The sequence below is a fragment of the Lissotriton helveticus genome, chromosome 5_1 (genome assembly GCF_964261635.1).
Source record: "Lissotriton helveticus chromosome 5_1, aLisHel1.1, whole genome shotgun sequence".
Classification (NCBI taxonomy): Eukaryota; Metazoa; Chordata; class Amphibia; order Caudata; family Salamandridae; genus Lissotriton; species Lissotriton helveticus.
In genome coordinates this window covers 270,854,325-270,871,680 of record NC_136065.1, presented here as the reverse complement: position 1 = coordinate 270,871,680, position 17,356 = coordinate 270,854,325, and the positions used below count along the sequence as shown (strand labels likewise).

Genomic DNA, 17,356 nt, shown 5'->3' with positions numbered 1-17,356 from the left:
TCTGTCCTGAGGAAGACCCGGTTAAAGGACTTTACGAGGTTGATATGTCGACTTCGCAGTCTTGACCATATTTGCTTTGATTGCAGGACTTTGAGAAACCTAACCAATTTATTGTTCATGGGGTTCCACATTGCGATTGATGTTCTGATGGTTAAGGCCGCACTTTGTTATGCGCACTGTATGTTTTTCATTCGCACATTGTTCACTTATTTTCACTCTCACTGCACTGTAGCACCTCTCCACATATTGGAATTGTCTTTCTACTCAAGTAATATAAAGAATGATTACATTTAAAAAGTTAGTTCAGATCTGCATTACATTTGTGACAGCAGGGTCAATAAATCCAGAGGCACAAGGTTTAATAGTTGTTGTCATTCACTCGAAACATGGTTTGTATACTTTTAATATTTCATAGGTAGCAGCACTGGTATCTGTGGACACAATCCTGCCAGGTTCTGGTGCTTCTATGATTTACTACAGACAAGAAACCTCAATATCTGTGCTAACAATGGAGTACAAACTTGATAGAGTTGTGTTACTTGTGTACTGAAAAGCGCATGCTCGAAATTAACATGCTAAAAATGTTTTAAAATGTGTAGGGATCCAACAGTTTCTTTTATTGCTGCCTTGTGTTTCAGTGACTATTTTATTAACATGTTAAGCAACAAGAAAGCACAAGTCTGTGTATGTTATCAGGTGTGAATGGGCTACTGTGGCGGTGTGACAGGGGATGCTTTTCGGGATAGGGTCTGTATTATGCCTCTAACACTTCAGTATGTGAGGAAGCATGCACTGTTTTCCTCCATTCTGTACCACTTGTGTTCTGAGAGAAGTTTTCACAGCGACAAACAAAGCATTGGGGGTGCTGCAAGCGGAAGGGAAGCATCTACTGTTAATGCCTGCATGCTTGAGAGAAAGTCATAGAATAAGAAAACCACAATCACTCCTTCAAAATCTTACCTTTTTTTTCAGTTCCAGCAGTGACATGTTTTCTATGTCAAGATTAAGAGGATCTTTTTCACCCAGGCAAATGCTAAGGTAAGTGGTCTGATCCCAGCAAAACGAAAGTGTGTCATCTGCATGAAAAAACAGTGAGTCCAGTTAATACTGTGACTATCACATACTTTTAGTTAGTATGAAAAGGGCAATGAAAAGATGGGAAATCATAATTTTAATCAACAAGAAGAAAGGTCATAAGTTTAAACACTAGTTATTGTCGATGCCAATACAACAAGCAAAGAAATGTTATGTTGATTAAATATATCTACAGGCATTCTATTACTGCAGCGCAGGATCTTTTAAAACAATAACGACAGAAAAGAGGAAAGAAACATAAAATGCAGTGAAACAGATGTTCCAGTTGTTGCTGTTGTGTATCCTTATCAAGCCTGTTTCTAGAGAAGGATGCACATGTATGTTCTCACACATCAGATGTGAAGTCATTAGAGCCAGCCATTTTCTGAAAAGACAAATTTTGATTTAGTCACTAGCCGCAACATCATGAAATGATAACGTACTACATCACACACCTGAAGAGCCCCTAATTTTATGGATGTGTGGGGACATGGAAGTATGCATCTTTCAAGGTCTATGGTTGCCAATAAGTAATTGCTAAGAAATTGAATGCCAAATATGGCCTTAATAATAAGTCTGTAAGAGGAATACGGGGAAATACAGACTAAACTTATTGATTTCTCTCACTGTGTAGCAACTTTTCTGTTATCTTGAGCAGAAGTTCATTAACCTCTTGATGAAGGAGAAGGATATGATCTTCTTTGCAATGCTGTGTTTTGGGTGTGACTGTAGGTGGTGTTCCCATCGACTATATACAGTACTGCTGGTGATGCCATTTTTCACCCACCTGTCTGAGTTACAGTTCCACAGCTGCTGGCAATATCTCAGTGTTCCTCCATCAGTTCTAAGTGGTATGATGCAGTCATTTACTGTCAGAGGCAGAATATCTTGAGTACTGTCCTCTCCCTTATCCTTTATCACAGTTGAATGATATTATGATGTTTTTGCCTGTATACCACCTGTAGCTTGTGTGTACTGACTTTGTAGCTATGGTTATTTGACTTGCTCTCTTCCTTTGTGAAAATGTTCCCTTCGTAAAGAATCTCTTGTGTGAAAGCAACACCAATAAAAGAAAGACTTTCTTCAATCACACATTAAGCTTGAAACACCCCCATCACCGAGGATGAGGAAACTCAATGAGATAACATGTTAAAAGGGCATGTAATGGAAGCTAGATAGGGTTTAATTGCACAAAACCTTTTTTAGACAGGTATATCATGGCATTATGTCTGTAGAAGCTTGTGTTGTTAGTACCCAAATAAAGGTCAAGAAGAGAGGAAATAGCCCAGAAGCAGAGCCTATTTCGCAATTCGCATCAGCACAGACTAAACAAACTCCAATTGTAGAGACTCATTCAGTAGCCTTTGTGCCCAAGTCTGGGTTGTCAATCGAAAGTAGCAGAAAAAGAAAAGAATAGCTGTTGCAGGTATGCTCACAATGCCGACCATACTGTCCATGAAAGAAACAAATAGTTTAGACCAGATGCTTTTCCAATCCATATAATTAAATTATCTGCTTGACTTGGCTGAAGCCCTCAATATGGTAGCATCAAGCAAGGGGAAGCAGAAAAGTTACCTGTGCAGGTCGCAATTTCTCTAAAAACACACCCAGAATGAAGCAGGGTCTAGTTTTACCATATGGTGCCTCAAGCCCATTCTGTCCACTTTTGAAGCATGAGAATCTCAATTGTCCCTGCCAGCCACACACAGGGTTGTGCTAAAATTGTCCACACTGCCTTGAGCATCTACAGAGGCAGTAGGCCTCACACCCTCCTGTAACCTATGATGTATCTCTCCTATGAAGGACAATAACCTCAGGTCACTGCCTTTCTGATGAACAAGTCTTCGAGCCCCTGTCCTCTACATGTACATCTTACTGAACATCAAGAAGATGGAGCAATAACATGACGCATTGGTCATCTAGAAGACAAGATGGACTAAGAGTAGGAGTGGGGGTCAACTGGGACTTTCCCCAGCTTTGGAAACTAAAATAGTGAGAGGGCTGAAAATAAACAATAGCCTTATAAGGAGATTCCACCTAAAGCTTCTGAGAGGTGACAAAAAGTGTTTTTGATTTAAAAAAATCTAACTTTTGTTATGTTCTGCGGTCAAGCACCTGCCAAAATTAGATCTTGTTTGTCAATGGTTCCTCATTTCAAATGTATCAATGGGCTACTTATCTGCCCATTCATTGACCACCTCGTGCAGTGTATTTTTTCTCACGACGATGGTGCTCCCTATTAACAGTTTTATTTAGCATTTTGATTGAGGCAGTAATGCTTCATTGTACTTTGATATTCATTTACTCTCACTCTCTTTCTTTATTTGGATTGCCGTCATTTCAAACTTACTAGATTGCATGTTTTTGCTCATGATCTGCAATGTGTCTTTGACACTTGCAATTTAATAGAATGAATAGTGCTATTTTTGATTAACGATGTGTCTTTGACATTTGTGTCTAAATTGTTTGAATAAATAGTGCCACTCTGGACTCAGATCCTACACGTGTTTTGTTATTTTGGATAGAACATTTTTGGGCTAAATTAGGTGGTAAAAACCACCCTCTAACAAGATCATCAGGAGAAGACTTTAAATTCACATACAGACCTGATGTCCTAGCAAGCAACAATTTCATGTTGACGAAGATATTGTAAATTGGAATTGCTTATACTTCTTATTCTTATAAGCAGAATGTGAATGGTATTGCATATTTATCAAAATAACACCTCTAAAGAGAACTTTGCAAACTGATTCAAGGAGGTGTATGGGACAAAGAACCTCCCTTTTAAAGGTGGACAAAAATATTTAAGCGCCTCCACCCAGACAGTCTTCCAGCACATCTGCTGATCGGAGATGTGGCAAGTAGGAAAAATGGACATTCGAGGAGAAAGGCAACACATGTAAGCATTAAGCATTCCACATCCATTGTTATCAAAACTGTACCTCCAAAATATGCTGTAGCACTGGTGCCACTTGATGGCATACCTGAGCGATAATCATTCTTTCTGAGTCCAGCGTCCTTTTGGGGACACTTCTTTTTTTATCTGTATTTACAATCCAAGTATATTACCAACTATACTTTGAAATTCATGGACCACATCCTCCCAAAAAGCCTGTATGTTGCACCGTTCCAAGGAAGTTGTTATAACATCTAACCCCTCTGCTCCACATCTCTCTACAATAACAAAATGTATTAGAATATATGTATCCATTTCAACTAGGCGACACTCTGATCAGAAATGATAAACTACCGGAGGAGTATTTTCTGTTTCCCTCACTAATTCCTCATTTCCAAGGGTAATTTCTGGGTACATCTCTTTATACCCAGTAATACACCCCCCGCAGAGTTACGTACGACCTTGGTATTGGAAACTACAGGTGGGGGAGGTTAGAATACCAGGCCGGATAAAGGGCACTCACAGTGAGGTACCAGTAGCTCGTACGTACAAAACAGTCATCAATTAGATTAGTCATGGTCAATGTTGGAAGCCGGAGTCCCAGTCCCGCACCACTGTCACCAAATGTGCATCCAGGCCTATCTCCAAGGCAATAGTGTACAGTATGTGCAACCACACTCACAGCAACCCACTGGTGACACCACAAATGGACTCCACACGAGTTTGATAAAATGAGTATAAACTTTATATAAAAAGTTATACAATCAGACCACACGATACAAAAGCCAACATATAATAAAGGGTAATATTCGTTCCGGCTGGCTGGTAGGTTCCAATCCCAGCCACCGCTTTCAAAATGCTATGCTGGCCGCAATGCTAGAATCACCCCCGCTGCAATGGACAAACAATAATGTGCTGCGTAAAGATTCAATCCTGTGCTGGGCAAAGGAGAAATAAAACAATGCGTAACGATACACCCCGGTACCTTGCAATGGGAGAAATAACGCAATGCGTACCGCTACAATCATGTACTGCTCAATGAAGCAATAATGCAATATGTCACACCCCAATCACGCATTCACTGCCGACCAGCCACGCCAGATGAGCGCCTGCCTTCTGTGCTGTACATTATCTCTGACGCTGCCCTACTTTGCGAGCAGTACTAGGACGGAAATGCGACCAGCACTGTACCTATCGACAACCCCGTCCTGATGACGATCCTAAATCAAGGGGATCGAAACGCCGTCGACCACGCAGCTTGAACCATACGACGCATATCACACTTAAAGCTTTTTTGTGAAAACTATTGTCCAAGTGATTGTAACTTGTTCTGTAACTGAAGCTTTAAATGATGTACATAATTTCATATATGCGCCACTTATGCTGTTTTTAAAGCACTTGCACTTCTCATTTCACTTCTAAATGTATATAGCACCTTGCACCAAGTGCCACTGGGTTGTCACAAGATCTAATCTTTACAGTGCTGTCTTTAACTGTAAATGCATTACCCCTTGTCCTTGGTGAATAATACCACCTTTTTTCAAATCCTCTGACTCCTTGTGCTCTGTTCTTAGTAATGCCTGTGGCATACCCCTATTGAAACAGTCTTTCAAATAATACCTGTTGGGACTTGTTCTTGTTCACACCCCAATCACGTACATTGCAATGAAGAAATAATGCAATGCGCACCGCTACAATCATGTACTTTGCAATTAAGGAATAATGCAATGCGTAGCTCCAATCATGTACTTTACAATGAAGAAATAATGCAATGCATAGCGCTACAATCGTGTACTTCGTTATGCAGAAATAATGTCAGGCGTCAATGTGTATTACGACAGTCAGCCTCTTCTATAACAGTTGCCCTCCACACGTATGAACGATGACAAAGTACAGCTTCTCACTCTGGCCCCAGTACTGCCACTCCTTTGGTCAGTATGGGCCCCAATCTGAGCCGAAGCAAAGGCTCACGTCGCCAGAAGGAATGAGAGGCCCAGAGAGTGTCCCTCGGAGCCCGCACCCCGCCCAGGTAGTGATACACATTACCTGGGGCGCGACCCCACTTTCCTCTCCTCCTTCAGCGAACTGGGCCTTCCGTGAAGAACTTTCTAAATGGGCCTCAGCGGCTCGGCCTGGTAGCTCAGCTCCTCTGGGGCTGCCAGGCCGCGACTGTTAGTAAAGTCCCAGGCAGCCCCAGGGCACACGTACCCCACGCCTCTGAGATTACGTTACTCCGGGTGCACGTTCACCACAGCACCCTCCGGGTCTCCTCTGGCATGCAGCCACACACACAACGCTGATGGGACTACACGTCGACTCCGAGTGCACGTTCACCAGGCACTCCTTCCGACGGTCTCAGTTGGCACCAAGACACGCACACCGCGCAGCAGAGACTCACTTTCTTCCGGTGCACACAGTGATCAGCCGATCATCTCCACAGTCCCGGGTTACACCAAAGCACACACACTGCTTCCCTTAGACATACTCAAACTCCGGTGCCCCAATATCCAGGCGCTGTTCACCAACGCCTTCGGCGGCACCCCAACACACTCACCGTGTCCGAGCTTCACTTCTCCTCCGGTGCACTCGATAACCAGGCGCTCTTCACCAGCGCCTCCGGTGCACCCCAACACGCACCCTGCGCGTCCGAGACTCACTCTACTTTCGATGCACACGTTGACCAGGCGCTCCACACCAACACCTCTCCTGTGCACCACAACACGCACCCTGCGCGTCCGAGACTCCCTTCACCTCCGATGCACATGCTGACCAGGCGCCGTTCACCAGCGCCTGCGGTGCACCACAACACGCACCCTGCGCGTCCGAGTCTCACTTTACCTCCGATGCACACGCTGACCAGGCGCTCTTCACCCACGCCTGCGGTGCACCACGTCACACACCTAGCGCGTCCGAGACTTCCTTCACCTCGATGCACCCAGCGCGTCTGAGTCTCACTTCTCCTCTGTGTGTCCAAGAGCACACCTTCCGAGGGACTCAAGCTACCACAACACGCACCCACAGCTTCGTTTGAAACTTTTCCGGAAACCTTTATGTACCTGTGTTTCCAAACAGGGAGCCAGCTCATCTCGGGCCCTTGGGGTAACAAGACACGGCACAAAGCACAGTCTTCTTCAAGCAGGAGACCCAGCGCACAAAGCACAGTCCCAACAGCCTCTTCCTTGGTTAAAACAGCAAACTGCAGACCAGCCCCAGATCACGAAGCAAGGGTTGGTCCTTCCCAGCAGTCCCTTCAGTTGTTCCTTCCTTAGCAGAGGTTTCTGTTGACCACGAAATGGGTCCAAACCTTTTCAGTCTTAATCCATTTCTATTCCAACATTCAGGGGTCTCAGCTCTCATAGTTATACCACTAAATGTCTTTGAAGTTCGTCTTGCTCAGGGGTCCCTGACCCTTGCCTTAATCAGTTCTGAGTGTCTACCTTCCAGTGTCAGCTTTCTCCCTTTAATACGGGGGGGGGGGTGTCTGGATCCTTAATCACTCAGCAGGAGATAGGTCAATTGTTTTAAAGCGGCAAACCCAGGCCTCTTCACCTCCTGAGGCTTCTCCTTTGCCTACTCTCCAGATACAGGTCAGCCTAGTGATATCTCAACCCCTTCCTGGGTCAAGACCTCCCGCAGCTTCTCTCACCTCTCAGATCCAGACAGTCAATCCACATTCAGCAGAGACTCACTGAAATTCTTAAAGCACAAAACTCGGCCACTTTCTAAAAGAGTGGTTTCTGAACACACAGTGACAAAACCACTTTCATAGAAAGATGTGTTACGACACTGTGAGTTTATACATACTGAACTTCACCTATCCATTTTAAACTTATGGGAAACTAGGCTAACAAACACAATACCTAGCCTTCCCCATTCTGTCCTATGGGCAGGATGGCCTTTCACCAGTGAAAAACATGTTTTTCACTGTCAGGGCATAGCGCACACCTCAGTATATGTCCTGCATTTTACTTACACTGCACCCTGCCCAGGGGTTACCTCGGACCTACCACAGGGGTGCCCACTGTGTACGCAAAAGGGAAAGTAAGGCCTGACAAGTGGTTGCACTTGTCAGGACAACATGCTAACTTAGCAAACTGTGAAGGCCCTACACTGCAGGCCTGAGTTCCCTTATCCACGCACCTTTGCATTACTAGCCCTGGCACACACAGTGCACATAACTAGGGACCTTACTAGTAAGGTAAACATACCAATCATGGCCAACCAATTACCATTACACTTTACACAGGGAACACTTGTACTTTGACACTGATCAGCAGTAGCAAAGTACCCAAATCATCTAAATTGGCAACTCTGTCAGGAAAACGGTCTAGGGGGAAAGCAAAAAGTTTAGGGACCTTTAGCCAAAAAGGCCAAGTCCTACAGTCAACATAATATACTACTGTAGAATCTGATGAAGAAAATCTAATTGCAGGCCAACATGAAAAAGGTGGTCTAAGTCTATTGATTGTGATAGAAGTACTTAAAATAGGAATTACTGAAATAGTTTGCAGTAGTGCTGGAAGCCATGAGTGAGAACAAAATATATATGCAGTAATATTGTACAAATGTGTCAGAAAAAAACATATATTAAGACTCTTCGCTCAGGTCTTAGCCAAAACTAGAAAAAAAAGTGTTTCATTGAAACACTTCAATAATAATAATAATTATTCACATACCATCCCTACTTTTGCTCATTTTAAGCTTTTCCTCCAAAATCTTTCGAAGTTCCTGATTAGCCTGGATATCTTCTTCAAGTTGTTTACGTAGTGCGTATATTCTGTCCATCTCAGCTGGCATGTTCCTGATTCATACACAAAAGACAGGGTATTCAAAATGTGCATCAAATAAATGCCTTTCCATTAAAAAGCACACTTTTCTCTTTCAGTATCCACCTGCATCTGTGTTGAATAACCAGTCTGCCTAACTGGTCTAGCCTGTAACATCTATAGCATCTTCACTTTTTAACAGGATCTCAACATATATGAATTGATAGCCACCAGTAACATTAACAACACATGCATCAACATATGTTTTTGTGTTTTTCTCACTCAGGACCCTCTAAAGAGGTCTTTAAAGACTAGTCGGTATTAACAAGAAATTAATTTATTGTCATTTACAATCATTGAAAATTATCAGTTCGAGGATGGTTTGGGATTTTCAGGTGTAAGCTCCCTAAAGCATATATGCTTAAGCACTCTCATTTTTGGTTTGTAACTGTGTTAGTGGTTTACTAGACGGGTGTCAGATCGAGCAAAAAGCTGTTACTAGTCAGGTGACAGATGGAGCAAAAACCTGTCAAGATGTGACAATGAGCTGCCTATATTCTATGGAGAAGACTATGTTGGTTTGCAAAGTACTTCTGGAAGTGGGTCTTACAGTGAAACTATAGACAATACCTTTCTGAGGTTGATGCTTAAAAGAAACTGATGAAGTTTGATCACAACTGGTAGTTGGATAATTGACGATGTGTTGTTGGATGTATGGTTTCTTCATTTGAATATATGATATCCAAGTAAAAGCTAGGTAGATATAAAAGAAATTCATACAATGCTACAAAACGGTTTTCAGAAGATCCTAGCCCGTGAGCGTGTGTACAAACACAGAAAATGCTAGTTACACCATAAGCATCTGTTCCTAGTGTGTAGTGCTATAGATTCACATATTTAATATTCTCCTGTAATCTAGTGTTGGGTTTGGACTTTGCAAGTTCTTTTTGCTTGAAGAAGTCTGTTGGGCAGGGGTGTGGGATTTAATAAAATATCTACTTTTCCATGAGGCAGGTTCCTTCATAAATCTACTTGTCCTTTAACAAAATCCATTTGTCCCTTTGGTGCCATGTAGTGCGGTGACAAATTATGGCAGCAATCTCATTACAGGAGAGATCTGATATAGCCTCTCTGATTGTGCCAGGGCTCATACCATAATAGTGTTTGAATACTTGCAATCCCCTTATATTGCCACGTTTCCGCAAATCTACATACTGGGACTGAGGGTAGTGGTAAGCAATTGTTCCAGGGTTTGAATGCCCTTTTCCACACTTGCATGTTTTAAGGGTTTTCAACAACCCTTCTCTAATCTTTTCCCATACTGAGAAATGTTGGAAATTTACTCATGACAATAGCAGACGTAAACCTTCTTCCAGAGTTGGGAAAAAAGTGGTTGGAGAGAAAGTCAACTTGCAAACACTCAGAGTTTCGCATGAGCAAATCTGCACATGCATATTTGCTCATGCTAAAATGCAGTTTACAAATATTTTCTAGGAGTACTATTTCTTGTCTTATGTCTGTAGATTCTTGGGAATTCACGAAAGCCGTATGGCTACACTGTAATAATGGTGAAGACATAGGTCTGCATTGCAACCAAGTACTATTATTCAGGTACAGGCTGGAGCAAACCCGACCAGCGCAGCCGGGGTAAACAGTCTCTACGCACGGCTGAACACGGAATGCTGGGCTCTGGAACACCGTGCATGGTCCGTCCACGAGCCCAGACAGCCCGTGAGCCACAGCAGAGAGAGCGCGGGGCACGCGAGTATTAGACATCCCCCTTCCTTTCAACAACAACAGAAGGGAAGGTGGAGAAATTACATATCAATGGCATAAGTGAAATCACAAACAGAAAAACGATGCTGCAAGAATAAAATTAAAACGGTGAGCAATGCAAATTCAAAATCAGGATAGTGAATTAAAACAGTAAATAATGCAGATTCAAAATTAGGATAGTGAATAAAAAATATTCCATCCTCGTTGCCAAAATATAATAATGGTGAAGACAGAGGTCTGCGTGACAACCAAGTACTTTTATTCAGGTACAGGCTGCAGCAAACCCAACCAGCGCAGCTGGGGGAAACCCTCTCTCCGCACGGCTAAACACGGAATACTGGGCTCGGGAACACCGCGCACGGTCCGTCCACGAGCCCAGACAGCCCGCGAGCCACAGCTGAAAGAGCGCGGAGGCACATGAGTATTACACATCCCGCTTACTTCCAACAGCAACAGAAGGGAAGGTGGAGAAATTACATATCAATGGCATAAGTGAAAACAAAAACAGAAAAACGATGCTCCAAGATTAAAATTAAAACAGTGAATATTGCAAATTCAAAATCAGGATAGTGAATTAAAACAGTGAATAATGCAGATTCAAAATCAGGATAGTGAATAAAAAATATCCCATCCTCGTTGTCAAAATATAATAATGGTGAAGACCGAGGTCTGCGTGGCAACCAAGTACTGTTATTCAGGTACAGGCTGGAGAAAACCCGACCAGCGCAGCCAGGGGAAACCGTCTCTCCAGCTGAACACGAAACGCTGGGCTTGGGAACACCGCACACGGTCCGTCCACGAACCCAGACAGCCCCGCGAACCATAGCAGAGAGAGCGCGGAGTCATGTGAGTATTACATACACTTAATGTAAGGACATATACCACAGGTGCACTTCTGAGACTTTCTTTAATAATTGTGCCCCATATTTGGTCTGGCATTGACCATGATCTTTTGAGTTTATTAAAATTCTGTCTCTCTCTCTCTGTATCGGCTGGCTTTACTGTGAGTGACAGCATTCTACTCTTTCACAAGGAGCATATCGGCACACAAAGTACTTTTGTTCAGTGTCAGTAATTACTATGGCAATGTGTGCTTTTTGAGACCAAAAACGTATATAAGTTATAATGGTGAGGGCCCTGCAGTTCCCACACCAATAAGGTTTTACAAACACCATGCCAAACCAAGTCACAAATTGACAAAATGAAAAAGCTGACCACCAATTTCAGACCTACTGGCTTTGCCAATGCTTGTTATTTTTGTTTTCCATAATCTTATTGAAACTGGTTACACTGATTTTCCATTATGAATATTTTTTGGGAAATACTAGCATGCATCAACACATTATAAACAATGCTGCAAAGAAATCATACCTGAAACTTTACAGTAGTTTAGTGAGATTTTTTTTCCTGCTTTCATTTATTTATGACCATTTTATTTAGAAAGCAAAGAATCATCAATCTTGCTTTCAAGCTTCAGCAAATATTTGCATCGAATTAGAGATCATTCTCGGAGCCTTATACGTAGTCTCGAATTGCTAAACTTTGAAAACGTGTGTACACCTTTTTATACTGGAACCCTGTCAGTAGTGCAGTCAGAGCCTACAACGTTTACTTAGAGCGCTCACCCTAATAATAAAGGTGTTCACTTAATGAACTATAAATACAAGCTTGAACAGCATTAGCATATGGACAAAAATATTATCTTAACTGCAGACAGTGCCCATTCCTGGTCCATAATGTGGTACTGCAAACTGGCAGCCAAAGGGTTTGTGCTGCAGGGGGTTGGACCTACTTGTCCCAAGGACAAAATACACATGAAAATGTGTTGCCCTTGACCCCAAACAATATGTCCTGGGAGTCGAATTATAGGAATTCCACATCCCTGGTTGAGTCAAAAGATGTGGTATGACTCCTCTTGGTAAACATTATGCATGGTCACTGACTCAAAGATTGATTGTTTTCTACACAGTGGGAGAGAGTAAGTATGGAGTGTGAACATAGTAAGGTGCATGAAGTGCATACTTATAGCACAAGAAATCTGCAATAGAGACAGGCTTTCGGGGCGGATGGTGGTAAATCTACAGCATTACACAGTACAAGCAAATGCCTACAGGATAAGTAGAACTTTCTGTTCATAGTATCTGTGGCTGTAAACACGCGTCATAGCATAGACAGTAAAGTGGTGCTCCCTAGAAGCTGTCGCTACTATGTGAATGATGCAGATATATGAAACAATGTTCTTAAAACCGCTTGGCCCACCATGGCCTGTTGGTAGGCTAAGATGTCCACACAGCGGTACATGGTAAAGGTATGTGACACTGACCAGGTGACTGACTTAGAACTATCCACTAACGGGATGTCTCATAGGAAGGACACGGCTGCTCTTGTAGGTTGAGAGCATCCTAAGAGGAGCACGTTGAGCCCTCTTCGCTTTTTTTATTTCTTTATTTATTTATTAGCAGGGCTTAATATATTTTAGTATCCACCAAGCTATTCCTGCCTTGGAGATGGATGTCCTCTCTCAGACTTTACAAAGGTGACAAAGAGCTGGTTCAATTTAGGGAATGGCTCAGTCCTGTCAATGTGGTACATCAGAACTCTTTTGACATCTATTGGGCGGAGTGCTCTCTCTGCAGTAGAATCTGGTTGTGGGAAGAAGACTGGTAGCTCTATGGTTTGGTTAAGTACCTCCTTACGAAGGAACAGAGAAGTGTTCCCAAGAATAGCCTTGTTCTTCTGAACTTGCATGAAGGGTTCTTGTAGGGTGATAGCTTGAAATTCACCAATCTGTCTAAGAAATGCAATGGCCCCCAGGAAGGCAACCTTCCAGGAAAGGAACTGAAGAGGGCATGAATGAATAAGTTCAAATAGTGTTCCAATGAGCCTATTGAGGACTACACTGAGATTCCAAATGGAACAAGCATTGGCATAGCCAACAGGTCTCGCCTTTGGGACCTTATAAGTGTTTAGCCATGCAACAGTTGATGTTGTTGTACCAAGGATATTGTGCTAGATAACTTAACACTTATAAGGTCCCAAAGGCTAGACCTATTGGCTATGCCAATGCTTGTTTCTTTTTGTTTGTTTGTTGTTGGGTGGCCTGAAGTTAGGAGTAGAGGCCCTTGTAGGATTAAGCTTTTTTAAGGGACAATGCTTATTTGTTTTTTTGGATGCTGAAGGCCTGGGGTTATAAATACATTTTCTCTATTTCCTTTCATTCTGTGTGAAATTACTTTTCCTCAAACGTTCTTTATTGAATATTTAAAGAACAAGTAAGCAGTATGACAATGTTACACTGGATGGGTACCCTCTGTACATACATAGAGCTAATGAAAGGTTCAGATTCATAGTGAGTTGGTCTCAGTATCTAGTAATATAGGAAACAATTGCATAGCATAGCATGTGGAGAAGTGTGGCTCAATGGTTAGAGTGGCAGACCCTGATGCAAAGGTCTGGCCCGAGACCAGGGTTCAATTACCGCCTCGGCGGGTCTAGGGCTCAATTTCCTTGGATTTGATCATTCTCGCCTCGGTGCCTATTCTCATCATGGGTCCCACTCTGCAGCTCTGGGCAATAGCTTGCTTAATCTCCACAACGGCCCTAAAAGCGCTAGGATGCCTGGCTGCACCTTGGGGGTGCCCAGGAGTAGCCGCCTCACAGGGAAAAGCCAGGAAGGGTTCCACAGCGGTATTCGTACAAGCGCCGGAGAGACCCCATGTGGGGTGATTCGGGCCCTATACAAGTTCTACAACATTTAAATTGAACATCATCTGTCCGGTAGAGAACATTCAAACATATCAGTTGCCCATTAAAACAATAGCACCAAAACATCCTAAACAAGGGATAAATTAAAAAATGAACATGCAAGAGGGGAATACTAATAGTTTACATCATCGGAAGGAAGGCTCAAGATAAGCAAATGGATGGCGATTGCTTAAGTCATGTCTCAGGGGTTTGTGAGGTGACAATGAGGTCTGGAGACATCAAGTTTGAAAGAGATGGAGTGCCCTTGTGTGGGGGGCAGGAGAAAAGTGGAAGTCCCGAAGAGAGGAATTGAACCAGAGGAGCCCAAATAAAGTCCAAACTCTTCTTAGTGTCTGTAAGACTGGCAGACATACGCTCCATCGTTATGGCCTGCCAGAGGTGAGCAGGCCATTTCAACATTGACGGGCTGCAGATTTTTTCCAAGCCGCTAAAACTCCTCTGTAGGGCTGGAGCTATTTTGCTTGCGTAACTCAGCTGTGCAGATGCATCGGCAATACAGGAAACACACGTTTAATATAAAGCAGTAACCCGTGATGGAAAGTATGCTAACTTTTAGCTCAACTACCAAGAGCATCCGCGTTCTTGAATAATTAGCGCCCTTAAAGCAATCTGTTTTGATTGTTGCTGCGTTGCCAACAATTTCAAACAGCCACATGCGCACCCGCTTAAAAGGGGATTCGCTTTTCGCTAAACAACCCCGGGAGATTATTGATTTGCGAGCAAGGGGCGCTGATTTGCATCGAAATGTTACTTTTACGGTCTCGCAGCCGTGAAAGCAAAAGTGTTTGCAATTGCGATCAAAGCGAAAACGTGCAGCCGAGTGGTGCTAATGAAAGACAGATGGTGGCTGCGCGCGTGCATGCTCGCATAAACGCAAGCGCTAGGCCAGCCAATAGCACTTTGAAAACTCACCTACTAAATGTCTCTCCGAGCAACTTATGCGCTGGCTCAGCGAGACCTAAAAAGGAGGCACTAATAGGAGTATTCCCCTCTAAAGAGCCTTCTGAGGAGGGAGGAGTGTTACCTGTTCTGCATGTAGACTGCAGCTAAGTATAGGGGAATAGAGGAGTAGGCAACGCCTACTTTCTGCTAGTGCAAAGGTTAGGCAATGACATCCTAAACAAACAAGTAACTTACCTTCGGTGATGGTGTATCTGGTAGAGACATATTCTAGTAGTAGTTTCCTTGCCTTATAAATTCCCCCAGACGTCAGTCTGGATCCTGAGATTTTTCAATAGCAGTAGCCCTGCATGTAGTTAGGGGGAGTCGATCGGCTCCGCGTCCGTCGTCCATGTTGTGCGAGTCAGGAAGGATGTTGCGAGACCTACACAGATGCTGCCCTGGATGCCTGATGTCCAGTTCTTAACACTACTTTCCACGCCAGAAGCGCAGAGCCATGAAGGACACTGACCACTGGTGCACCAAAACTAGGGCCTTTTAGGGGAGTCCCTATCCCTAGAAATCAGTTCGCGGAGTGGGGAGGATGGAGGGGCGGGAAGGAATCTACAACTAGAACATGTCTCTACAAGGTACATCATTGCGGAAGGTAAGCAACTTCTAATCTGATAGGAACTTGTAGTTGTAGATTCCTTACCTTAGAATAGATACCCCAGCAATACCAACCTCTGAGAAGGGGCTGCGGACCAAGATCACACTAGGAAGTCCTGGAGGATCGAACGGGCAAAGTACCTGTCCCTCTCGACTTGGCTGTCCAGGAAATAGTGTCTGGTAAACGTGTGCAGGGATGACCACGTAACCACACAGGATGTCCTTCGCCAATGCGTAGAACAATTTATTGGAGAGGACAACCTATCAAGATGGTCATTTTCTGTACTGCCCAACCTTTCTTGGCACCCACATAGGCAAAGAGGAGTTGATAGTCTACCCAGAAGTCTTTGCTACAATCAAGATAGAAAGACAACGCACATTTTCGGTCCTGGTGGTGGAGTTTCTCCTATTCCTTGGAGGGTAAAAGGTGGGCAGGGCAATGGATTGACCCACATGAAAAGGCATGTCCAGCTTAAGGGAGGATGGATAGACCGACAGATAGGGAGACTTGGAAGACAGACCCTGGAGCTCGCAAACTCTGCAAGCAGAGGTGATGGCAATGAGGACAGCTGTCTTAAGGGTTATAAGCATGAGAGGGCAATTATGAAGAGGCCCGAAGAGAGAAAACATAAGAAGAGTCAAACCCAAATTGAAATCAGATTGGGTCATTATGAAAGGAGACGGAGGAAACAAGTAAGTAAGGCCCCTTAGAAATCTATTGATAATTGGAGATCTGGAAGTCTCCGAACGGCAGACATAGCCAAAAGATAACCCTTAAGGTTGCCCAAAGCAGAGCCCTGCTGGGCCAAAGAAAGTATGTAAATAGAACCTCTGAAAGAGGCAGAAAGGGGATGAAAACCCTTTGCTTTGCATCGCCTTACAAATTTGTTCCATCTTCAGTTGTACACCGTTTTAGTAGAGGGATGCCTGGCTTCTAAGATGACATCACAGACTTCGGATGGAAGGCCGATAGCCGTCAACTGCTACCACTCCATCTCCATGAAAGGAAGTGGAGACTGGACAGGTTTGGGTAAAAACTGTCCCCTGATGCTGCGACAGAAGATGCTCCCAAAGGGGCAGTCTGATCGGAGGATCAATGGCTATGCTCAGGTCGGAATACTAGACTATTTGTGCCCAATCTGGAGCCACAAGAATGACTTGAGTCCAGTCGTGCTTGATCTTCTTGAGCACTCAGGCCAGAAGTGGTATAGGTGGAAAGGCGTAGAGGAGGACGAAGCTCCACCTGCGATGAAAAGCGCCGCCTGGGAAACTCCAATGCGTAATTATGCTAAGATCTAACCAAGGATCTCCCCATCGCTGAAAGAGACCTTGCGGTACCTCCAGATGGAAACGCCATTCATGATCGACCAGGTACTGATGGGTGAGTTTGTCCGCTACAGCATTCAGGGAACCCCTCCAGGTGGTAAACCACCAGGGTTATGCACTGATGTTTCAGCAATGTCCTGAGGCGGAAAGCCTCCTGACAAAAGGTCCACAACCCCACCCCACCCTGTTTGTTGCAGTACCACAT

General features: G+C 43.8%; 1 protein-coding gene across 2 annotated transcripts in view; it reads right to left on the bottom strand.

The window, feature by feature from the left end:
• Positions 1 to 17,356, bottom strand: part of CDK5RAP2 (CDK5 regulatory subunit associated protein 2) — an 841,564-nt gene that overhangs the window by 387,820 nt on the left and 436,388 nt on the right. For both annotated transcript variants that reach the window (XM_078642183.1, XM_078642184.1), the window contains 2 exons: positions 8,647 to 8,771; positions 961 to 1,076 (listed from right to left, as the gene is read on the bottom strand). In XM_078642183.1, coding sequence (XP_078498309.1) covers positions 961 to 1,076; positions 8,647 to 8,771 — 241 coding nt within the window. The remainder of the gene's footprint in view (positions 1 to 960; positions 1,077 to 8,646; positions 8,772 to 17,356) is intronic.